General features: G+C 38.8%; 1 protein-coding gene across 1 annotated transcript in view; it reads left to right on the top strand.

The window, feature by feature from the left end:
• Positions 1–3579: 3579 nt before the first annotated feature.
• Positions 3580–26174, top strand: part of LOC114479785 (plakophilin-3-like) — a 46783-nt gene continuing 24188 nt past the window's right edge. Inside the window, exons 1-2 of the mRNA XM_028473643.1 lie at positions 3580–3923; positions 25105–25193. Coding sequence (XP_028329444.1) covers positions 3716–3923; positions 25105–25193 — 297 coding nt within the window. The 5' untranslated portion in view covers positions 3580–3715. The remainder of the gene's footprint in view (positions 3924–25104; positions 25194–26174) is intronic.

Genomic DNA, 26174 nt, shown 5'->3' with positions numbered 1-26174 from the left:
ATCGTGTCCTCAGATTCATGGCAAAGCACACCCCTACTGTATTGGGATAATTATTTTGCAGGTAGAAATTTAAGGAAATAATAAACTCAACACAAATAGATTGGCAGGATTCAAAAGCACAATATTGAGTCTGAAATAATCAACAGTAAAGGATTTATTTTGAAAGAGCCCAATCAGGGATCACAACAGATACTTAAGTTGCTTGAGACCAGAACAAACCAGTGTGTGGGACAATGGTGGTAACAGGAAACAATGGGTTGAATACAGGATGGCCCACTAAAAACAGAACTGAGGCATTTTAACAGTGGAGGCAGGGAAAATAAGGACATCTCTGATTAGTGTGCAAGTGGTGTGTGGTAGACCTGTGGTGGAGCTGGTGTAAAGAGGCATGTTAGTGTTGCTCAGAGTGTTTGTGAGGCTGTCTGCAGGAATCCCTCACTGCGCCTCTCTGCTCTGACTTATTGCTGCTCCAGACTTTTGTTTTCCAGGCCTCGAACCCCCCGCCACCCCTCACCCCCAGGCCATTTGCTTGTCGACTAGTCCGTGAACTTATCCCCACATTCCTGGACACTTTTAAACAACTTCACCATTCAACAGGAAAAAAAACCCCTTGATTTTGTAACTCTGTTCACACATTTGGGATCTGTGTAGAACACTGAAATCTCAACAACAGTTACAGTATAAGAGGAGTGGACATGGGCTGTGGTTCACAGCAGCTTGTTGTTTTCAGTGGAGAGAGAAGACTTTGAGATGAAGTCACACAGAGTAGACACTCTAGTATCAGCTGAGGTATGTGAGTGTCTGACCTTGATCGTAGATACTGACCTCAGCTGCTCTCCCTGCTGTCTCCAATTAGTGTTAGAAACCTTAGATTGACAAACAGCACCATTTACACTCCATCGTCATCGTTACAACTCCTGTTTCTCCACAACTATAGCAGCCCACCACCCCTTCCCCCTTTATAGCACCCCGTGAACACTGCAATGGTTAGTAGCCCTGCCTAGAGCTAAAACAGATATGACCAACTCCAAGTCTGGGGGCCGCATGCACCCCTCAGCCTATTTTTTGTGTGGCCCCCAAAGTAAATGCACAAATTAGCTACAAAATCATACGAAATGACAAACAAAATTTTCAAAATGACAACAAAAACACACAAAACAACAATCTATATAAGACAAGAAAACCATGCAAAATGACTAAAATCCTTAGTTTTCTCTATTAATGCTCAGATTGGTCAGGCTCCGTTAGTCAGTCGCTGGTTGGCAGAGGTGACAAGTAACGAAGTACGAAAAGAGTACTTTGTTACTGTACTTAAAGAGATACTAAACCCCTGCTTTCTGCTGACCTGCCACTGGGGGGAAATTCAAAAACTGCCTTGATTATGGGTGTTACTAGTAAGACACGCCCAATCACAGCGCACAGTAACATCTGTGATCAAATACTACAATCACACACACAATCTCCACATGAAGCTGCACCCACCCACGCACACACAACACTACACACACTATCACTGGTGTTCCAGAACAGAGGCTGGAACGCTGCCACACACAGGAAGACGCACACCCGAAAAGAATGTCCACGCACACAAAGAGACAGACGGGAATACACACATGATGTGTCTGTAAATACACAGATAGCTTGATAAACCCTCTGATTAGTGCAGAATTTGCTCTTTATAGAAGCACAGAGTCAAAAACATCAGCTGAAGAGAGCAGTTCTTCCTTAGAATTGTCAATCAATGCACACTGAGGGCTGTGATTGGAGGAAACCCTCTTCTTCTTCTTCTGTGCAGTTTTACGGCGATTGGCAACCAAGGCAAGGAGCATTACCACCCAGAAGGAAACACTACTCCCTCCTCTCAGCTTTTATAGGAGGGGCAGGGCTAACATTGAAAGTTGATGACGCAGGAGAATCTTAAAGAATCCGTTTCAGCCTATAGCAAAATTCAGTTGTAATAGCCGGCGTTCAACCCTTAGAGACCAGCGACATTTTACAACTAAATACGCAAAATTAAAACACTACCACTTAGTACTACTATTCACTAAAATGTGAAGAATGATACTAAGATTACTAAACAGCACTACTTAATACCCAAATACATACATGTATTCAGCAGAAAAAAAGTGGGTTTGGGGTTCAGTTACTAGTTTTTTCTGGTATCCGTACTTGACTTTAATTTTTTGATGACTGTTTACTTTTACTCCTTACTTTTTTTTTTTGTTTATTCTGTACTTTCTACTTCTTACATTTTGAAAATGAGCTTGTTACTTTTAAGACTTTTGAAGAAGACGCCACAACGTAAAGAGACGCAAACCAACAACTGCAAAGCTGGAGGAGAAGCTAGTGCTCGTCAACGTGCTAACATGGAGGAGAAGCTAGTGCTCGTCAACGTGCTAACATGGAGGAGAAGCTAGTGCTCGTCAACGTGCTAACATGGAGGAGAGGCTAGTGCTCGTCAACATGCTAACATGGAGGAGAAGCTAGTGCTCGTCAACGTGCTAACATGGAGGAGAAGCTAGTGCTCGTCAACGTGCTAACATGGAGGAGAAGCTAGTGCTCGTCAACGTGCTAACATGGAGGAGAAGCTAGTGCTCGTCAACATGCTAACATGGAGGAGAAGCTAGTGCTCATCAACGTGCTAACATGGAGGAGAAGCTACAGTTAGTCAACGTGCTAACATGGAGGAGAAACAACAGCTAGTCAATGTGCTAACATGGAGGTGAGATAGCCAAGCAGCAGCATCCAATAGTATCCAGTTGCAGCCCCGGAGCGGAAGCCCTACACAAGCCTCTGTCTGGACGGAAGTGTCCCTGACGTGACAGCGGAAGCAGTTTTTTAAAGCGACTAACCTCAAATTTAGCCAGGAAGTGGAGGTGGTAGCGTGTCATTGTTAGGGTTAGTAAAAAAGAAAGGTAAGTATTGCAGAGTTCCAAATTTGGTATTCTACGTCACTTCCGTCAAGCCAGAGGCTTGTGTCACGTCAGGGGCTTCCACTCCGGTGCTGCAGCTGCATATTACTCACAGAATTGAGAGCCTCGAAGTTAACCTCCACCAATGGGCATGTTTAAAATAACCCTTCGCTGTTGGCGTTAAGAATGACACAGCAGCACTCATTTTCATACCAAAAACGGCACGTCTCCATGATTCTCTTGAGGCTAAATGAAAAATGTTGGTAGTTTGAGCTTTATTCTGTTAGGCAGGTTTTAGTTTCATGGTTAACATTTTCAAGTTTTTAAAAATGTTAAACTCACAGCTGCTCTGTGTTTAATTGAGCTCTTGCAAAAAATGAAATATTTACATTTTTACAAATTGTATCAATGAGTGTTAAATTCTGCTCAAAGCTTATTTCTATGTACAAGTTCTTATATATATAAAAGCCCTGACTTATTACTGAAGGGACATTTGTTTTACTTTTACTCAAATAAGGACGCAACTTCAATACTTTTACTTTTACCAGACATACTCTCTCTCTCTCTCTCTCTCTCCTCTCTCTCTCTCTCTCTCTCTCTCTCTCTCTCTCTCTCTCCTCTCTCTCTCTCTCTCTCTCTCTCTCTCTCCTCTCTCTCTCTCTGGGCCCCTCCCCTTCTACAGACGCTCTCACTACGGACGGTCGGTTCAGACCCGCAGTCTCAGGACCCCCAAAGACTTGTTGGACTTTATTTCCCCCAAGCCTCACTCGTTCCCCGGGCAGGGTCGTCTGTCGGTGCTGACCATGAACATGGCGGTAGTGGACGGTTGTTTTCTGTCAGCTCTGCAGCCCCAGTCTTCCTGCACCGCCTATGTGGTTCCCTCGGACGGCCAGAGCCAGGACCCGTCGGCTAAAGCCCGGAGGGTCCGGGAGCAGGTCCGGACCAGGCTGGCTGAGAACAAGTCGTCGTCGTCCTTGAACTGGCTGGATGACGCGCGTCCCGTAGCCATGGGTGAGTAACAGGTGTCCTCAGTGTAACGGTACCTGTCTAACAAAAGGAGGTTCTCGGGTCAAAGTTCAACACACACTCCGCTGGATCAGATCACACTGAGCTAATGGAGTTTAAACACACAAAGTTCACTTCTGTTTTATACTTTATAAACTTTACAATTATAATGATAATTACACAACCAGGAAAATTTATATTTTAAAGTGTAGTATTAAAGTGGAACATTGAAACCAAAGTGGGTTGTATAAAACCAGCTCCACAGACACATCATTATTCATCATACATTATTTTAAAAGTCACTTTTCTCCCAGTGAGGAAAGATGTGATATCACTCATCAGATATGTTTGTTTAGATCCCGTTCAAAAACATTGTTATTAGCACAGCTGAAAGTAACGGATTACAAGTACTCACGTTACTGTAATTGAGTTTTTTTGAGTATATATTTCTAAATCAGTAATTCTATTTGTACTTAGTATGTTTTAAAATAAATAAAGTAATTTGTTACATTTCTACACCCTACTGGTAAATTATTATTATTATTTATTATATAAGTATTTATTTAATTTCTGTTTAATGGTCACATGGTCACATTCATATGTTCTTAGCCGTGCCATTTTTAATCAACGCCCAGCAGCTTTCTATGGTTCAGGTTGTGGTTTCTACCTATTTTTTTATTTTATTTCATTTATTTAAAAAATAATTGTACATTTTCGGGCACATGTTGGCTTATTGGTTAGCACAGCAAGAAGGTCCTGGGTGGACTTTGGGTCATTTCTGTGTGGAAATTGCATGTTCTCCCTGTGCTGCGTTTATTTCCTCCGGGTACTCCGGCTTCCTCCCTCAATCCAAAAACATGACTGTTAGGTTGATTGGAGTCTCTAAATAGCCGTAGGAGTGAATGTGAGTGTGAGTGGTTGTCTGTGTGTTGCCCTGCGATGGACTGGCGCCCTGTCCAGGGTGTACCCCCGCCTATCGCTCATTGAGAGCTAGAGATAGGCACCAGCAGACCTCCCATGACCCTGAAAAAAGGAACAAGCGGGTCTGAAAATGGATGGATGGATTGTACATACATTTTGACAAACCTTTTATTTTATAAAGATGCCTTTGTGGAAAATACATTAAGTTCCAATTGTGCAAGATTTGGTTTTTTACTTTTTAGGTTTATGAGATGTTTACTTTATGCAAGAGAACTGTGGCAAGATTTATTACTAAAAATAAACGTGGGGGGTGAAAGTAACTAGTAACTTTTAATTTGAGTACTATTTAATTGAGCTACTTTTTACTTGTACTTGAGTGTTTTATGCATGACTTACTTACTTGCACTTGTCGTTAGGCAAATTTTCAATCAAGAAACAGTACTTCTACTTGAGTAGGATATATCAGTACTTTTTACACCTCTGGTATATTGATCACTTTATGATTCTGTAAGCCGTAAAAGTGAAGAATTTTTCATGTTTTGTATTAGTAAGTGTACATCAGAGTTTATTCTGACTTTCTATCAGTGTAGCCTAGCCTGTAAATACCTAGTTTACAAAAAGGAGCCGTTAATAGGGATGCACCGAAATGAAAATTTGAGGCCGAAGCCGAATAAAATATAAATGCTTGGCCGAATACCGAATATCGAATGTGGTTTTGCTACAGTGATATACATCCCTTTAGCCTCATTCAGAGGGACAAAGTTGAAAAAGTTCTGTTTCCTCCCTCCCTTGTTATTCCACATTTTGTAAAAAAAAAAAGTCAGCTCCAAACGGGTGAGTTGAATTTTGCCCACGTTGGCAGGTGCCGTCACCTAACACGCCTCCTAGAATGTGAGCTCCTCCCTCTCCAACTATCTGACAGGTAAAACAACCACTGCGGTTTAATATAGAATATATATTATACTTTATTGCCATATATGTAAATGCAAACTGCACTACTGGTCGCCCAAACTGCACTACTTGTTCTGCTGCCGATCGCGTTGAGAGTCACTGCTTGGAGCCACAGAGCCATTGTTTACACACATCAGCTGTTAGCACTCTGTGCTAACGCTACACCAATCTATGCCCGACATTGCTTGTAAACTGAGGATTCGTGGCTCGCAGCGCTAACAACGGACTCGGTTGTGGAATTGGACGGCTTCCAACTTTTATGCGGTGACGGACGATGGTAAGCGGAAAGGAGAGAGTCTGGCTGTGTTTGTGTGCGGAAAGGAGGAGCTGCTGCTGGTTCAGCTTTGATCTGCAGCAACGCACACACACTTTTCCGACTCAAAATCACTGCACGTTGTTTGATTGCGTCACAGGCTACTATTCGGCCTTGCTTTTAAATCACTAAACCGAAGGCCGAATGTGGCTTTTTTTGCAATATTCCGCCAAATATATTCGGCAACCGAATATTCTGTGCATCCCTCGCCGTTAACTAACTACACACACCTCAAATTAAAGTTTAATCAGGACTTGATGAGATTTCCAGTTGAATAATCTCTGTGATACACAGAAACAGGCACATACAGTAGAACATTTTCTCCTGTACGGATGACAAATCTTAGTGGGAAGTGAAACTTTATTATAGAATAAAACGTTTGTACTTTTTGGGGCATTCGTGCACAAATGTCTCTTTTGATGTGTTGATCCTGCCTAGGGGAAAAAAGGAAAAGCTCAATCAGTTGTTACATTATGGAGAATCTTGGAGGGTCTTTTGAGTCAAGCCCAAATGTCCATTTGCCTGAGTCAGAGGTGAGGATATTTGACCCTGTGAATTCAGTGCCCACAAACCTCTTATTATGATCTCTCATGGCCACAGCAGAAAAATAGTACCACCATTGTCAGATAAGAACGATGATTAGATTTCCTCATTTGAATTAGGCAATTTTAGCTCAAGCAGTTTCATCACGGTAAACAGCCTCAAATATTTTAAAAGCAATTTGATTGGACAACAGACATTCCAAGAGTGCTGATATAGAGTAACAGATCATATCACTCCACTGTACAGCAGATCTAAATACTGTTAATTACCGTTACATCCTGGGAAAACTACACCGCAGTACACTGTGTGATCTCCAATTGTGGAACTATTTTTGTTGGTGGAGCCAAATTATTAAATAAACAACTCCCTCCCATGTGATATTGCTTAAATACGGTATGTATTAGATCTCTCTACTAGAACATTTAAAAAGTAAAAAAACATGTCCCTAAACTCTTTAAAATGTTATATACTGGCCATTTAGTAGAAACTCAAACTCTTTGCTGTTTGATTTAAAAAGTCCAACAATGAAAGCTTTTCTGTTGTCTATCATTTCTTCCATTGGTGCTTTCAGTCATTGTCCAAGTATTGATATTTGTTTTTGAACAAAGACTGAAGTCAATTAGCTTGAGAGTCATTGAAGTTGCTAAGTGCACATATTTCCCATCATTGCAGCTGTTACTTATTTAAGCTGCACATACACAATGTGATTGTCTTGTTCCTTTACATCCTAAAGGTGCTTCATTGGATGGAGGTCATATGACTGTGGAGGCCGATGGGCTTCATTGAACTCTTTGTCATTTTAAAGAAACCGGTTTGAGTTTTGTGACATGAAGCGTTGAGTCTAGTTCATGTTTCTGCGTCACGTCAACGCCGTAGCTACGTATAGCCCTCTGGGTCGATGCAGAACTTCACCCGTGCCTCCTAAAAATCCTAACTGTACGCCACAGCGACGCGGACCTCAAGGACTGTGATTGGTCTGCTCAAAACCTAATTTCTGACAATTGCTTTTTCTGGTTTTTGTTGCGGCAACACCACCATTTTTAAACCTTTAGGAAGTGTTACAAGTGTTGTTTTCTACAATTGGTCAAGGCGAAGAGAGAACATAAAATTGCCAGTGTTTTATTATTTACTTTGGCTGGTACCCACCCCAAGGAAGAAGGATCAGGACCAAATGCAGATGGCAAATACTGTATGTTAGTTGACGAATCTAAACAACGAATAAGGAAAAAAAAAACGAGTAGTTAGTTATTTGGTTGTTTCCATTTTATTTTAAATATAACTCAAGGGCCAAAACATGATCTGTCTCCTGTACCATCCATGACAAACGTCAATAATATAAATATAATAATTTAGAGTCTGTAGTAAAACAAGCTGTTGACCAGTGGGATTTTGTGCTTAGTTTTTAGCCCACACCTTGTGCTGCCTTCACAGTTGAAACTCTGCATTTCAGGAATGTGAACATCCACAACAGAACGTACTCTGGAAGCTCTGTTTTTCATTTTCAAATTGGGGAAATCTTTTTGATTTTTTATTATTTTTAGAAGTGGAGATTTACTAATGTATCATTTGTAAAAAAAAAAAAACTCCTTGTCAGCAATATATCATGATTCAAGATTAGGGATGTAACGATTAATCGTAAGGCAGTTAAAAATCGATTAATAGGTACCACGGTTCACATCGATGCTCTGAAAATTGAATCGCAGTACTTTTTTTATATATTAATCCTTCCAGAAGCTGACGTGACGGGCGGAATCTGCTACTATTTTCTTTCTGGCCGCCATTTACTGTTAAACATGCTCATAAATGATTCTTTACTCCTTTAGCACCGAAAGAATATCTGTAATATTACGTGAATATCTGTAAAAGTCAGGTTTTTCTATTAACTCTGTCTGCTAGCATAGCTTCTCTTCTTCACTGGTGGAATAACTGCATGCCAACCGACCACTGGGTTATCAGCGCCCTCTGCTGGTCTAAACAAATATCTGCCGTAAATACAGTAAAATGACTGTTTTTTTTGTTTGTTTTTTTTAAAGTCCAATTGTTAAGGCACAAAATACATTTTAAGTTGCACTTTTAAAAAGAAAAAGAACTATTACGCAGTTTTGAATTGTTTATTATAGAACCAGAATTTAAATTAATAGGTCCCTTCATTTGTATTATTCCTTTATTTTATTTCATTCAAGATTTATTTTTAGTTAAATTGCATCATTTTGAATAGTTTATCAAGGGATTCTTTTGACAATGAAAAATAAAAGGAAAATAGTATAGTATTTTCCCCCAAAAAATAAAGGAATATTTTTCAGTCATTTGTCAACATTCCCATTTTGTAAAATAAATCGTGAGAAAATCGTATCGTGAACCCAGTATCGTGAATCGAATCGTATCGGGAGTTGAGTGAATCGTTACATCCCTATTCAAGATATATCGCGAATTCTATTTTGGTGATATCAGAAAATACAATATTGCCTATATCAATATATATTTTTAATTTATCACTTATTTTGTATTAAAATACATGTTTTAGGAGTCGCTGCTTTCACTGCTTCTCAGAACATGAAAAGCACAGTTAGATGGATTTCTGAGTGCATCCTAACCCAGAATCTTCCCCTAAACAAGCCACACTACAGAACTCACTCACACGTGCTGTCCCTTGGAGGAGAAAAAAGCGGCATATTTTGCGCAACTGTTTGTTAGTAAATGTGCCTGTGTGGCATCTTGCAACAGGAAATTTAACCCAGAATTGTCTTTCTGGTAAGACTTTATCGAGTTAAAAATATTGAGATTTCCATGGTATATCTCCATTTTATGAAGAAAAAAAAGAGTTGAATTTTGGTCCATATCACCCAGTCCTAGTTCTAGATTACCCTCTGTGACCAGCCAAAATGTAAGGAAAACGTCAATAGATGGAATATATTAATTTCCATCCATCCATTTTCCAACCCTCTTGCTCCTTTTCAGGGTCACTGGATCTGCTGGTGCCCATTTCCAGCTGTCATCAGGCTCTAGGCCATATGTGTCAAACTCAAAGCTCGGGGGCCAAATCTGTACGATTGAGGAATCCAATGTTGCCTGCAGGAGAAAGTCAAAATGAATTGGGGCCCTATAAAATTCGCGTTAACGGATTCCGGACGGAATAACGGAATTGGCCAATGAAAACTGCTAAACGCGGAAATGGACCAAATTGGCTAGAAACCCCATCACCATGGGGCAAAGAACGTTTTTTTTTTGGGAAAATGTTTCCGGGGACTGCTTATTAGGTGCACCGCCCTTCCCCCTCCGGTCCTGGCTGCGTTAAACTCATCTTAAACCACCACAAACACTGTCTAAAAAGGCAACGCAACTTATCACGACTCCTAAAGACAGTCACCAGTGCCCGTTTAACTTTGCTGTGCCTGTGAAGCTCTGCCCATTTTCTGTGGAGTGCACCGGTGCTCCGTGAAAACGTGATCAGCTTTATTCATCTTCCCCTGCTCAGTGTTCAAACTGTTGTGCCCTGCTAACTAAGAATAACTCAGTCCGTGTTGGCTTTTAGTTATTTTTATTTTTGTAGGTACACATTTACAGTCAGCAAGGTACTTAAAATACAACTGTTTCAGTGGGAACTTCCGGTTTACAAAATAAAAGTCAGTTGAAGCAACGTTATTAGAATGTTACATTCTAACAACATCATCAGAACTACAGAAGATAGGATAATTTAAATTAGGTTGATTTAAACTAAGTTGATCAAAACTTAATCATTAAACCTGCTCAGATTCAGTAAAATATGGATCCCTGAGAGAAATTGGGTGACATTAATGCTGTTCTCATACAAATTTATATGTCATATAAATAATTACAAAGGAGCAGTCAGAATAATCCACGTCACTCCAACTTTTATCTACCTTTTATTTGTGTCTTACTTTATTTTTGACATACATATTTTACACATTTTTTTATTTATTAGTATTTATTTTGTTTCCTCGCATGAGTTAAAAACTAATATTTTCATTAAAAAATTATAATAAATTCCAAAAAAAAAAAAAAAAAAGGAATTAAAAAAATTAAAGTGGAAATAACGGAATTTGGGAAAAAATAAAACAGAATTTGGAAAAAAATAAAACAGATTTTTTAGGGGCCTAATGAATCATTGTGTACATTACCAACTATTTCAGTTGTAGATATCTCATCATACAAATTCAATGAAGCTCCAAAATATTTACCAGGGCTCAGTTTCCCCTTGCTTATATTTTATGATGGCAGTCATTTCTAATTGTAAATTGTTGACCGATCTCTCACTTTTCTAAATCCAGCAAGTTTTCTCAAATTATTCCACATTCCCTAAATGGTCTCAAAAGGAATTGAATTTAAAGTGAAGAGAAGATCCATACAGAGCACAAAAAGATGCAAGGACTGATACCTGTAACTTATTGCTTTCATATTGTCGGTGAATTACATAATTTATACATCAGTCACATGTGGAAGGGCAAACTAGGTCACATTAATGTTAAAATTGCTAATTTTCACTGCTTAAATCTCCGGTCCACATAAGATCAAACTGCATCGTATTTGGCATCTGAACTAAAATGAGTTTGGCACCCCTGCTCTCGGCGATAAAATCCATCCATTCAATATAATATATTTGATTTCTCATAATCAGTATACCTTTTCTATTCATTTTATAATCTTTTTCACTTAAGGTCCATGTAGACACCAGACACAACTCAAAATAAATTTTTCACTATTTGAAACATACAGTGGTATGCAAAAGTTTGGGCACCCTTGTAAATGTTCATGATTTTCCTTAATAAATCATTGGTTGTTTGGATAACAAATTCCAGTTAAATTTATCATATAGGAGACAAACACAGTGATATTTGAGAAGTGAAATAAAGTTTATTCGATTTACAGAAAGTGTGCTAGAATTATTTAAACAGAATTAGGTATGTGCATAAGTTTAGGCACCACAAAAGAAAAACAATACTTAATATTTTGTAGATCCTCCTTTTTCTGAAATAACAGCCTCCAAACGCTTCCTATAGCTTCCAATTAGGGTCTGGATTCTGGTGGGAGGTATTTTGGACCATTCTTCTCTGCAGATCATCTCTAGTTCAGTCAGGTTTGATGGTTTCCGAGCATGGACCGCCCGTTTTAAAGCACACCATACATTTTCAATAATATTCAGGTCTGGGGACTGAGACGGCCATTCCAGGATGTTGTACTTGTTCCTCTGCATGAATGCCTTAGTAGAATTTGAGCAGTGTTTAGGATCATTGTCTTGTTGAAAGATCCAGCCCCGGCGCAACTTCAACTTTGTCACTGATTCCTGGACATTGTTCTCCAGAATCTGCTGATATTGAGAGGAATCCATGCGCCCCTCAACTTTAACAAGATTCCCAGTGCCTGCACTGGACACACAGCCCCACAGCATGATGGAACCACCACCAAACTTTACTGTAGGTAGCAAGTGCTTTTCTTGGAATGCTGTGTTCTTTTTCCGCCATGCATAACGCCCCTGGTTATGCCCAAATAACTCTATTTTAGTTTCATCAGTCCACAGCACCTTGTTCCAAAATGAAGCTGGCTTGTCCAAATGTGCTTTAGCATACCTCAAGCGACCCCGTTTGTGGCGTGTGCAGAGAAAAGGCTTTTTCCGCATTACTCTTCCATACAGCATCTCCTTGTGTAAAGTGCGCTGAATAGTGGAACGATGCACAGTGACACCATCTGCAGCAAGCTGATGTTGTAGGTCTTTGGAGCTGGTCTGCGGGTTGACTGTGACTGTTCTCACCATCCTGCGCCGCTGCCTTTCGGAGATCTTTCTTGGTCTTCCACTTCGGGCCTTAACTAGAACTGTGCCTGTGGTCTTCCAATTCCTCACAATGTTCCTCACAGTTGAAACTGAAAGCTTAAATCGCTGGGATAGCTTTTTGTATCCCTCCCCTAAACCATGATGTTGAATTATCTTTGTTTTCAGGTCATTGAGAGGGTGTTTTGAGGCTCCCATGTTGCCACTAATCAGAGAAGATGCAAAGAGGAAACACCTAGAATTTTCCTACTTAAATACCCTGACTCATGATTGGATTCACCTGTGTATGGAGATCAAGGATCACTGAGGTTACCAAAACAATTTTGAGTTCCAATAATTAGTGCTAAGAGTATTAAAATCAATAAGATGCAAGGGTGCCTAAACTTATGCACATACCTAATTTTGTTTAAATAATTCTAGCACACTTTCTGTAAATCATATAAACTTTATTTCACTTCTCAAATATCACTGTGTTTGTTTCCTATATGATAAATTTAACTGGAATTTGTTATCCAAACAACCAATTATTTATTAAGGAAAATTATGAACATTTACAAGGGTGCCCAAACTTTTGCATACCACTGTATACCAACAATGATAGCAGCTTCAGACTGCCAGCTAATAAATATATGACTTGAACTTAAAGAGAATACCGCAAAAATACTGAGTGAGAAACAAAAAGGACCTCAGGATGAATGCCTGAATGAATCCTTAAAGAGTAACCGAACCCCTGTTTTCTGCTGACCTGCCACTAGGAGGGAAATTCAAAACATGCCTTGATTATGGGTGTTACTGCTGTAGCAGTAAGACACACCCACTCTGTCAGCCCACACCTCTGTGTGCAGAAACAGACGGTAATACAAACAATGATGTGTCTGTACACACACACACAACACACAGCGAGTTCATAAGTTAAAATGTGTCCCTACAACTACAGGCACACACAATCACAACGTGAAACTCACACACAGCCATACAAACACCACTCAGGGGCAAACAGCCCTGCTCTCGAGCACATGGCGATAAGACGTACACACACGTCTGCGCACACGCAAGACAGACGGTAATACACTCGTGCATGTGTCTGTAAATACACACAGCTTGATTAGACCAGAATCTGATCTTTATAGAAGCTCAGAGTCAAAAACATCACAGCACATGGAACACAGTGGATTTCCTCATTGGCTGTCAATCAATTCTCACTGAAGGCTGTGATTGGAGGAAACCCTCCTCCCTCCTCTCAGCTTTTATAGGAGGAGCGGGGCCAACAGTGAAAGTTGATGACGCAGGGGAATCTAAAGAATCCGTTTCAGCCAATAGCAAAATTCAATTGTAATAGCCGGCGTTCAACCCTTAGAAGAATTTGACAACTAAATACGTAAAATTAAAATACTTTTCCTAAAATGTGACGAAGCTATCAACAGCATTACTTAATACCCAAATACATATGTATTCAGCAGAAAAAAGTGGGTTTGGGGTTTAGTTACTCTTTAAGCCTGGGTTAGTGCTTCTCTTCACTGGTCTGTTGAATGCAATGATCCTAAACCTCATTGAGCCAAAAATGAATTTCAAAGTTTATTAGAGTGTTCTGCTAAGTTCTAAAAGTTGGCTGAAGCAGCACAACACTGCATCTAAAAATAGTACCTAATCTTCCAAGTCCAAGAAGTTCACCTTTTAGTACGGTCTTCATTCAGAATGCTGACCTGGAAAAGAGGCTCCTGCATCAAAGGGAGCTCCTGCATCAAAGGACGCTCCTGCACATAAAAAGGAGCGGCTGAGGAAAGAAAAACACCAACACATGTTCAACATATTCACTTTCATCTGGTCCTGATTTATTGCTTCTTAATTCATCCTCACTTTGTTAAGGCTACTATCCCCCATATATAGATAAAATCATAGTGTATGATTCATAGCTCAATGAACTGAACATCATTTGCATTGTGGAATGTGGAGTCCTGTAAAGTGATAGATAGAAGGGTTTTTGATTTCTTGTTTTTTTTTTGCCAGACAAGGACAGTGATTTGCTGCAGCATTATTGTTTTAGTTTGTTCCCAGTATTCTTTGTGATATGAGAATAAATACATTATTAAACTGTGTTTGTCATGTACTTATTAGTTACTCAGTATCAGTAACTAGAACCCCTATTGGACATTAACAATCATTAAAAACATGGAGCTGAAAAACCCAAACGCAGTTTAAACAGCCAAACGAACGAAGTACCTCGCCAGCTTTTGCAATCGTGTCTTAGCAAAAGTAGTGTTCCGATTCGTTGAAGCAATCACACAGAAACAATGCAGGGAGACACACAACAGTCGCCATCTTTGCCATCTCAATTTTGTTGTGGGCTGGTGTAATCAGCGGCAGTAGTAATATTTAAATGAATCAGCAGACTCATGCATGAACTTAAGGTATTTTACTGCTCAGCTTCTTCTTTCTTCTTCACACATACACACGGCCAGTACAGCTTTACCGACCTGTTGGCCCCGCCCCTCCTATAAAAGCTGGGAGGATGGAAGAGGGTTTCCTCCAATCACAGCTCTTAGTGAGCATTGATTGATAGCTCCAATGTGGAACTCCTTTCTGCTTCAGTAATATTTGTGATTCTGTGCTTTTATAAAGAGCAGATTCTGCTTTAATCAGAGAGCTCATCAAGCTATGTGTATGTACAGACACGTGTGTATTCCTGTCTGTCTCTGCGTGTGCACGAACGTGTACTTCTTGTGGCTGTGTGTCTTCCTGATTTACGTGTGTGCGTGAGGTCTTGTTCCGGGGCTCATGGCTGGAGTAGAGCAGGGGCTGTTTTTGAGTGCTACAGTGTTTGTAGGGCTGTGTGTGCGTGCCGTGGGTGAGATTCATGTCAGGATTCTGTGTGCCTGTGATTGTATTAGTTGAGCACAGCTCAGCTGTTATTGTGGAGCACTGTGACTGGGCGTGTCTTATCTGCTTTAGGAGTAACGCCCATAGTCAAGGCATTTTGTTTTTGGTTTTTTTTTTAATGCTAAAAAAAAAATAATCAATTTCCCTCTTAGTGACAGGTCAGCAGAAAGCAGGGGATTAGTAGCTCTTTAAGGTATCACAAGCCTCTCTAATGCCTCTTGTTTGACTGGTCATGTTGGGCAAATTAGATTAGATTAGATTAAATTAGATTAAATACACTTTATTAATCCCCAATGGGGAAATTCGCCACCAAGTTGCACAGTTTACGCATATAATCCAAAAAGTACATTCAAATACAAATGCCATTGACATGATTTAGAGCTTCCACAGAACAGACGTAGCAACAATTCACAGATGTTCATTAAATTAATGGACTGCTGCTGGAATAAAAGACCTTCTTAGCCATTTGGTTGAACATTCAGGCATCACAAGACACTCAGTAAAATAACTTCTTAGTCCATTAAAAGTGATGTGAAGAGGATGGCCTTCAAAGTTTAACAGAGTTTTCAATTTCGTTCTGATCCTCCTTTCATAGGTGACCTCAATAGAGTCTGGGGTGCAGCCAATCACTGAGCTAGCCTTTTTGATCAGTTTGTTGATCCTTTACATTGACAAAAACAGGATCGACAAACTGGTCAAAAAGTTAGGTTAGGTGTAACAATTTCAGCTTTTAGGTGCTAAGTGTCAAGCGGGCAAGTAAAAGAGCCCTGAGTGTCATGGTGTGTTTCAAAATTATCTCATAGTTTACCCATTTCTGTGTCATCTCCGTTTCATTTAATTAGATGTCTTTACAGGCTGTTGAACTTCCCAAAATTGTTCCAAACATGCTAATACAGATAATGGAGTCAAATATTGTCATTAATAATATGTATACACAGCAGGAATGTGTCAAAACAAGCACGAGGTCATGCAAGATTTTGCATGAGATTTTATGTCCAGATGTTTGCTCCGTTTTATGGTGAAAAATAGGGATGTAAAGATTCACTCAACTCCCGAGACGATTTGATTCACGATACTGGGTTCACAATACAATTCTCTCACTATTTATTTTACAAAATGGGACTGTAGACAAAAAAAAAACAGTCATTGCAATGTATTTAAGTCAGATATTTGTTTTGACCTGCAGATGGTGCTGGTAACCCAGTGGTCGGTTGGCATGCAGTTATTCTAGTAGTGAAGAAGAGATGCTATGCGCTAGCAGACAGAGCTATTAGAAAAACGTGACTTTTACAGATATTCACGTAATATTACAGATATTCTTTCGATGCTAAAGGGGTAAGGAATCATTTCTGAACATGTTTAAGAGTAGAAGGCGGCCAGAAAGAAAGTAGTAGCAGATTCCGCCGCCACCTACACTGCTGGACAAGAGAAGGGATTAATATGAAGTGCCCTCTGCTGTTTAAAAAAGTACTGCGATTCAATTTTCAGAGAATCGATGTGAAGCGTGATACCTATGAATCGATTTTTAACTGCCTTACGATTAATCGTTACTTCTCTAGTGAAAAAAATCATGTAAGGTAAATGTTCTTGTCAGATTTAAATTGAGTCTCTGTCATTTAGCTGTTTCCTTTTCAGGAGGTAAAGCCTCTCATATTACGTCATATTATTTTATGTTTTGCTGTCTCATTTCTGTCTCTCTGACCACCCATTTACGATGAGAAATTGTGTGTAAATGCATGATATCTTCCTAAAATATGCATGTGAAAGTATATTCAGTGTCATATTGCTATTTTTGTTTTGAAAAAAACCAAAAAAACAATATAGCTATTTTCTTATTAGGCTGTTCCGTCTGTTTTCTATTATCACAGAAATTCGGAGCTCCTATTCGTGTAGCTCATAGGCTGTGTTGTAAAATCTAAGCAAAGTCCTCAAAAAACATCCTGCAATGTCTGTTTTGTGTATCGAACATTCCTTTCTAATCTCTTCTTCACAGCTTGTTGTCAGGATCTATTTCTGACTGCTGTGTAGTTTGCACTCTGAGGTCATACCCGTTCACTGTTTTCTTTCATTTAGTTTTTCTGCTTACACAGAGCAGGATTCGTGTCAATGATGAGGAGTGACTTCCTTTTAGATGTCTGCGTTTATGATAGGACGTAGACTTGAGAAACACTGTTGTGTATCATTAAGGTCTGTGTCTGCCTTTAGGCTCCATTCCACATAAAACATCTTCTAAGTTCCAGTTATTGTCTTAAACAGCTAACTACTACAGTGATATGCCTTTAAACCAAAATGCACCTTCGCTAGAAGGTCCTGCGTTCACATAGAGCTCCTGTTTTCCCCCTTTGACTGCTCTCTTTGCATAGTTTTTACACTGTCCTAATGACTTGTGGCTAATAATTTGTCCTGTTTCTAAGTAATTTATTGGGGAAATAAATGAAGAAAAGATGTACCTTTTGACTGCATATCTATGATATTGTAGGTTACAAGGCAAGACTTTGAGCAAGGAGTACTCTTCTAATGAAGGGTTTTATGTTGTAATCATAAGGCAGTAAACAGGCTTCAGGAAGTAATGCTCTGTGTCATATTTCTTGTTAAATCAATGTGAACTTATTCAGCAATTTGACCTGAATTGCTCATAACTCTCAATTTCATTCCCCCATACAAACCTGACCTTTACTTAGTGGAATCAAACCAAGAATCCTCAATCTAGTCTTATAAAGGTGCTATAAAAACACATTTGTGTGCATGAAAATATTTTTCTATATCAACATTCTAAATAAAAACATTCATTACCAGAATGTATTTGAAATGTTAAGTGTTTGATACTCAAACGCACCAAATATTTCCTCATAGTGACTAAACTCAGAGGCTTTGGCTGACATGCGTCTTCAAAAATCAGAATCAGAATCAGAATCATCTTTATTCGCCAAGTGTATGTTGTACACACGAGGAATTTGACTCGGTCAAAATGCCAAATTACCAAAATACCCTAATTATGGGCGGGGCTCCTGTAGTTAAGACACAGCCAGTCTGTAGAATCTCCAAAGAACAAGCTATGCTATGCTAACTACCTACTCAATACATCTAGTTATTCACAATTCCCTCAATCCAACCTACTCACCACAGATTGAGGAGTCTAGTAGCAGGTTTTTATAGGAGGGGCAGGGCTAACACCGGTCGATCATGATGGTAGAAGCTAGGGCTGGTGGTCTGCAAACTTTACTCTCAAAGGAGCCATTTTGCCTAATCTCACCTGGATTAAAGTCCTTCCAGAGCCGAAAAAAATTGTAAAGGGTTAATGTATTTGAAGGGCTACAAAAAATAACTTGAATTTGATAACACATGTAGGTCAACATATGCTAATTGCTAATTTCTTGCCACATATCAAGCATGCATATTTAGCTGACACTTTGGCAATTAAATGAATCGTCCCCACAATTGAAATGTGTTTTTTCTTCCAGAATAGTCTTTTAGTTGATTTAGTTTTCTTACCAGGGATTTAAAAATCAAGGTTAACCACAGGTGCAAGAAAAATTGATGATCTGTAGATGTTGCAGGAGGTGAAGTAGGAAAGTGACTGAGTTATTGCACAATGTGATTTATTTTTAACAAATTGTTAGATTATGATTTTATTTGGTGTCAATGTCATTGATCATTAATACCCTCTGTAAGAACATAACAATTCTTTATTTCAATATTTTTAAAGCTACAAGGAGCCATTTCAAAAAAGTCAAAGAGCCACATGAGGCTCCAAAGCCACAGGCTGCAGACCCCTGAGCAATATGGACCAAAACTCATATCTCTATATTTTTTCTCAAAATGGTGATATACGATATAAATCTCAATCATTTTAATTCTAGTCTTTGCAGAAAGACGATTCTGGGTTAAATTTGCCACACAGGCTGATTTATTAACAAACAGGTGTACAATATGTGCCACTGTTGACTTTTTCTCCTGTGATGGACAGCATGTGTGAGTAAGTTCTGTAGCAAGGCAAGGCAAGGCCAATTTATTTGTATAGTGCATTTCATACAGAAGGAAACTCAATGTGCTTTACATGATAAAACATTCAATTGTTTAAAATCAATAAAAACATTTAAAATCATCAGTAAAATCAATTCAAATCATCAACAAACACATTACATCAACAACATGACCATAAATCCCTCTCTCAATCATATGTAATAGAGAAAAAAAGTGCCTTTAACTTTGATTTACAAATGTTCACATTAGATGCTGACTTCAGCTCTGCTGATAATTTGTTCCACTTCTAAATGCATCACCATGTTTACTGTGAGCTCTGGTCTCCACTATCTGACCTGTGTCCGTAGATCTTAGAGACCTGCTGGGTTCATATCTGACTAACATGTCACTGATGTATTCTGGTCCAAACCCATTCACAGATTTATACACCAGCAGCAGAACTTTAAAGTCTATTCTGAGGCTGACTGGGAGCCAGTGTAAAGACTTTAAAACTGGACTAATGTGTTCTGACCTCTTTGTTCTGGTTAAGACCTGAGCTGCAGCGTTCTGAACCAGCTGTAGCTGTTTGATGCTCTTTTGGGGGATTCCTGTCAGAAGATCTTTACAATAGTCCAGTCTGCTGGAGATAAAAGCATGGACCAGTTTCTCCTGATCTTTCTGAGTCATTAAACCTTTCACTCTGGAGATGTTCTTTAGGTGGTAGAAGCTGTTTTTGTGATAGATTTGATCTGACTGCTGAATGTAAGATCTGAGTCAATCAGAACACCAAGGTTTTTGACTTGGTCTTTAGCTTTTAAAGACCGAGACTCAAGATACTTGCTGACAGCAGTCCTCTTTTCCTTGTTACCAAAGACAATCACCTCCATCTTGTCATGGTTTAGTTGAAGGAAGTTTTCATTCATCCAGCAGTTTACTTTTTCTAAGCAGTCACACAACACCTCAATGGGACCATAGTCATCTGGGTTCAGTGATAGATATAGTACTGGAGACCCTGGTGGACTTTTTGGATGACATGTTATAGGAGTCACATTTTTATCTCTATCAAGCTTTTTGCTTTTCTTTAATTTCACAATTTTACCTGTGTTACCTGTCACCACACGAATGAAAGAAGCTGCATTAACGCCATAAGGCCCTGACTTTTTCTGGTTGTTCCTAAAAATAGAGCTATTGCAGTCCGGACCCAGCACACATCAGACCTGTGTCACTCTAATTTGAACACAACTGGCTTGAGGAGAAGAGTGATCCTGGGCCTGGTATCATCGAGGAGGGATGGGTGGTGCTGATTGGTTCTTTAGAGGAGATAAGTTGGGACCGTGGTGGGGTAAAGAGTGGGGTGCCAGTCTTGTGCCTGCCAGAACCAGCTCGTTCATCTGGGCAGTTAAATCCAAGAAGGCAGGGGTAGGAGAGAAGCTGGATGAGGTGGAAGTAGGTGAATTTTGGGGTGAAGCAGGTGGGTCCTGAGATGTGGGGGTTGGGTTGACCTCTTCATTTTGGCGATTTTGATTTTGTGGCTTGTTTAGGGGAAGGTCTGGGTTAAGAAGCACTCAGCAGATTATCTAACTGTGATTTTCATGTTTTTCTGAGAAGTAGCAAAAGCAGCCACTCCTAAAATTAGTATTTATACAAAATAAGCTATAAAATACAGTATATACCTTGATATAGGCAATATTGTAATTTTCTGTATCTCTAAAATTGAAAACTTGATATATCTCCCAGCCATAGCAGAAGGCACCAATCAATCAACAACTCAGCAGGATGACTTCATACGCAAATACAGAAAAAAAGTGGCTTTGTTACTCTTTAATCAAGTTGTTTTACTAAGCATTTTGAATGCAGCATCTAGAGCAGTGGTTCTTAACCTGGGTCCGATCAAACCTCAGGTTGTTGAGTCAGGCAGTGGCCCAGACACAATAAAAATGTCTTTCACAAAATACATTTCCATGATGAACTAGTTTATCAAAAGATAAATTATGATGATAATGTAAAATTTTAATTTTATATATTTATTTGATAAAATTTAAACTAAAGCGTTTTGACCAAAACAAAAAAAATCTGCTCAGGCTTAAGTGTGTGTCTCCGAATAAAATATATGCTTATGTTTTGAAGAAGTCTTTTTTTCCCCCAATTACAAAGGGTTGGTGAATGCACTGATGAAGCTTGCAGGGTTCAGTATCTCCAACAAGGTTAAGAACCACTGATATAGACCCTCCGATTTCCATTTCAAAATTTCCCCAATTCCGTTGACCTTTTTCTGTTTCCTCTCCGCGTCAGTTTACAAAAGTCGGTTTTGTTTCATTGGCTGATCAAATGTCATTACAGCTATTAAACATCATAAAAATGTGCCAAACATGCTTAATACTATTGTTGGGGTTACTGTATATGTTTTCATTGATTTCATATCTATATTTGATTTTTCCCCCCCAAAAAAATAGACGTGAGGGTAAACAAAAATAATTAAGTAAAATAAATAAATAAATAAAAAACCATATTGCCATCAGGAAGTGAATTTCCTTTCGTCCGTTGTTTTCGATCATGGAAAATCAGAAGCCCTAAGCATCATGCTTGATAGAAGCATGTCAGAATGTGTAAGAAAAGACTATCATTTGCCCAATCTTTTTTTTTTGTTACCATCGCCTTGATCATGCAGCAATCCAAATCATACAAATCATGAGGCATTCAATGGACCATGTTCTCCAATCTTCAAGACCTAGATTTTTCAGATGATATTGTTGTTTTTTCTTCCAAAAGAAGAAGTCGGCACAGATCTACCAAACAGACTGGTCTGAACAATAAAACCCCCAAAACACAAGTCTTGAGCATCAACTCAACATAGAATGACCTGTTATAGTATATGACCAGCCACTTTAGGATTTTACCTACAAAGGAAGTCTGAGTGGCAGTGGTGATAGAACCAGCCAAGACATCACTTGGAAATTCCTAAAATGACTTAGCTAAACTTCGGCCCATCTGGAAGTACAGCCTAAGAATATAATAAGATTCTTTATCTACATTAAAATCTGTCTTACTTTATGGTTTAGTATGCCGAGGGTCACGAACATTGATAGAAGAGACTGGATGTCTTTCATTACAACAGCTCGAGATGAATATGTGGTATAATCTGGGCAGAGAAAATGTCAAACGCAGAGCTGTACAAGAAGACCAAAATGTGACAGTGTAAGTGTTGTCTGATATAGTTGGGGCATGTACTCAGAATGGTTCAGGAGCATATTCCTAAGGTAGCGTTACATTTCACACAACAGGGGAAGAAAAGATAAGGGAACAACATGGAAAACGACAATAACATCCAAACCAATAGAGCTTGCTCCGATGCATGGAGACAAAGACAGGACAAGGCCTGATGGAGTCAGAAAGTGACAACTTCATGTGTGAGAAGAAGGGATGTTGACGATGGAATAAAATAATGATAAAAAAAAAAATTACAAGGAAACAATAGCTTATGCTTAAATTACTGTTCAAGTTATGAAAACTGACCTAACATTTTCCTGCCAGTGCTACTGTAGAAATGATTAATAGTTACTGATTGCAGTAGGAGCAGTTGGAATGGAGGCTGTTAAAGACATTTTAGTTTGTCTTGATGCCTTTTTTCATGCAAATATAGGTTATTTTCCAATGGTTTATCTTATCTTAAAGTCTGCTTTTGATAATAAATCTCTAGCAAAAATAAACCCAGATCTCATGTTATAAAAAAAATGCTAAAAGCAAAAGTTTAGGTTTAGTGTGTTGACTCTTGACTATTTTGTTCGATCATCAAAAACTAATTTCTAACTACTTTTATGTGATTATCCAACAGGAAGTCACACCCATAATCAGGAAATAGTCATCCTAGGATTAAGGTTGATTCATTTTGGTTCACAATATATTGCTATAAAAACATTTTAATGTACTGTTTGAGACTCGCACACCTTAGTTATCACATGTTGAAGCATTTTCATGTCCCAGTTGTGTTGTAATGCAACTGCTATTGGTTGCTGTGTGTGTTTTGTGGTCCTGCAGTGGTTGTGTGTAGCATACCTTCTGTGACCTGTGATGTAGTGATCCTTATGTTCAGGCATGTGGCCCAGGTTCTATTCCAGCAGCATTTCCTCCCCCTTTCCTGCTGGACTGGGCGGTGTGTGTTGTTTTTCTCAGAACCAACCGCCTTAAGCAACACTTCCTCCTTCTCCCTTTGTTCGGGATTTAACAAAGAAACAGGGGTTTATCTACCTAAAATAAACAGGCAGTGACTCTGAATCAGGTCAGAGGAAATAACCATGAAGAACCTAAATGAATGTTCAAAACATGCATTCTGCAAGGATTATTTTTGGTAGCCTTGGTGACCATTTACGGTACTAGCTCTATACAGTAAATGTACATCACTCTGGTGAAGTTTATATGTTACAAAAAACTAACACTGGAATAAGAACCAGAGCCTTTACTAGAGGAGACTGTGTAGTACAAAGGTGGATTACACTTATGGTATACACATCTAGAAAACATCAGAAACTGTGGCAAATACCCAACCTTCAAAGCAGTTCTAAAAAATAGGTTGAAAACAAAGCAGTCATGCACCCATTGATTATAATGTAGTTTTTTTCTTGGGCTCTTTTGTCTCCTGACTGTTGTTTTTTTTTAATTGTAAATAGTGTATGAGGTATCATGTTTTCTGTTGTCAGTCAGTTTAATGTTTGTCTCATTGTGCATTGTTGCTTAACTGTATCTTAAAGGTCCAGTATTATGCAATTTTTCACCCATTTCCATTTGTTCTAAGAACCACAACAACATAGTATATGAGGTTTATTCTCCCAAACTCGAAACATGGCTATTTAAGCGGCTATTGTGATTGTGAGTTTGACAAACGCTGCTCCACGGTGTGTTTATCACATCAGCAGCAGAGTCAGTCAGCTCACCTCATGTCAAAGGCGTAACGAGGCGATATAATGGCTACTAAAAGTGAAACTGATTGTGAGCGCTCACACTGCGCTTCAGATTATCTATATACTGAATAATCTATATACTGAACGTAAATATATTTTCTGTGGATAAAGGGAGTAGTGGTTAAGGGAGCAGGCTTGTAATCGTAGGTTCACTGGTTCTAATCTCACTGGTCCATCACTGTGGGATGTTGATCAGTCAGTATATTAACCCTAACTGCGCCCTGGGCGCTACACCGTTGCTGCCCACTTCTCCTCAGAGAGGGGTTAAATGCAGAGAATACATTTTGTGTATGTAGTTTTACATATATGACAATAAAGTATAATGTATATTCTATATTAAACTGCATCAGAATCAGAATTCCTTTATTAATCCCAGGGGAAAATTGCTTTTGCAGTGTTGGTTTTACCTGTGAGGTAGTTTTAGAGGAGGAGCTCACATTCTTATGTAGGGTAGGAGGAGCCAGGATTGTCAGGAAGAGGAGTTTCTGCGTTGTGATGTCACAACGCTAGAAAAATCCAACTCGCCCATTTGGAGCTGACTTTTTAAAAAATGTGGAATAACAAGGGAGGGAGGAAACATAACTTTTTGAACTATGGCCCTCTGAATGAGGCTAAAATAATGTATATCACTGTAGCAAAACCATTATAAAGTGAAGTTTTCATAATACTGTCCCTTTAAATTTTATTCTTCAACTGTACTATATTATATCGTGTTTACCAGCCTTAGGACAATGGATTAAATTTAGCTAGTGTTCTAACTCCGGCATATTTATCTGACGCTGTTTTCTGACTCATTGATTAATATGTAATGTCCTAATTCATATAAATAAATAAATGAAAATGAAAGTCAAAGACACTTACACAGTTTGTTTTTTACAGAGTACAACCCGACTGAGGTAAAGACTCTCAGCCACAGCCTTGGATTCAGCTCCCGATCCATGATTCACACACCAACCCGTGTCATAGCTGTGAGTAACACAGACTTCTCCATTTTATAGATTCACATTCCTTTGTCTTATGTATAAATAATTATCATTATTTATTTTTAATACAATGCTCTTGTGCACTGATGTAATTCATCATTCTTAATCTTAATTGTTTTTTTTTTTTAAGTGCTTTGAATTTAGCTGAACAAATATACCAAGAACTAAACTACACTTTAGAGAGTGATGCAATTTAGAGCAAAATTTTAAGGCAAGTTTCTCCAATTTGTACTAAGAAAAACAAGATAAGCACCCACACAGAGATGACCTCAGATACTCCCACGCTTTTCTGTAAATACAGCCTGAATCTAGAGTGGCTTTGCTTTACAAAATAAAACTTCCCCCAACAAAGCCAAGCCAGGAAGCTACAGTATGAGCAATGTCCTGCCGGTGATTAATGGGAGGTATCATATACAGTGGGTCAATGACGTAAACGTATTTTCACTGCATGATATTTCACAAAATGGGCATCATTGTGCAAGGTTTGCTTTGAAATCTTACATAGGACTATAATAAAACTAAAATAGGGCAGGAATTAATTTTAACTAGATTTAGAGTAATTTTAAAAATTTTCTTTTAAAACAGCAGTCATGCTATTTTGACACTTTAGTTTAGGTTGTTTAAGCAATTTACATTCATATTTTTTACAAAACACAAGATACATCATTATACATCAATCTTTTTTTTTTTTCATTCTTTTATTTGTATAGCGCCAAATCATAACCAATGGTATCTCAAGACACTTTACAGTAGAGCAGTCTTAAGGACGGACTCTTCATTTTATGGATACACACATTTGCATATATACGTATATACACATACATATGTATCCCACACCCAACATGAATTCATCAAAACGAGTAGGCTGAAGCAAAAAAGCGTATGGGCTGTTAAACCCTTTGACCCATTGGGTACCGTTGAGCCAGAATGCTGGAATCTATGGCTCCATTGGCATTGCTATACCTG

This window comes from Gouania willdenowi, chromosome 3 (assembly GCF_900634775.1).
Source record: "Gouania willdenowi chromosome 3, fGouWil2.1, whole genome shotgun sequence".
NCBI classification, from domain to species: Eukaryota; Metazoa; Chordata; class Actinopteri; order Blenniiformes; family Gobiesocidae; genus Gouania; species Gouania willdenowi.
This window is presented reverse-complemented; position numbering and strand designations above follow the sequence as displayed.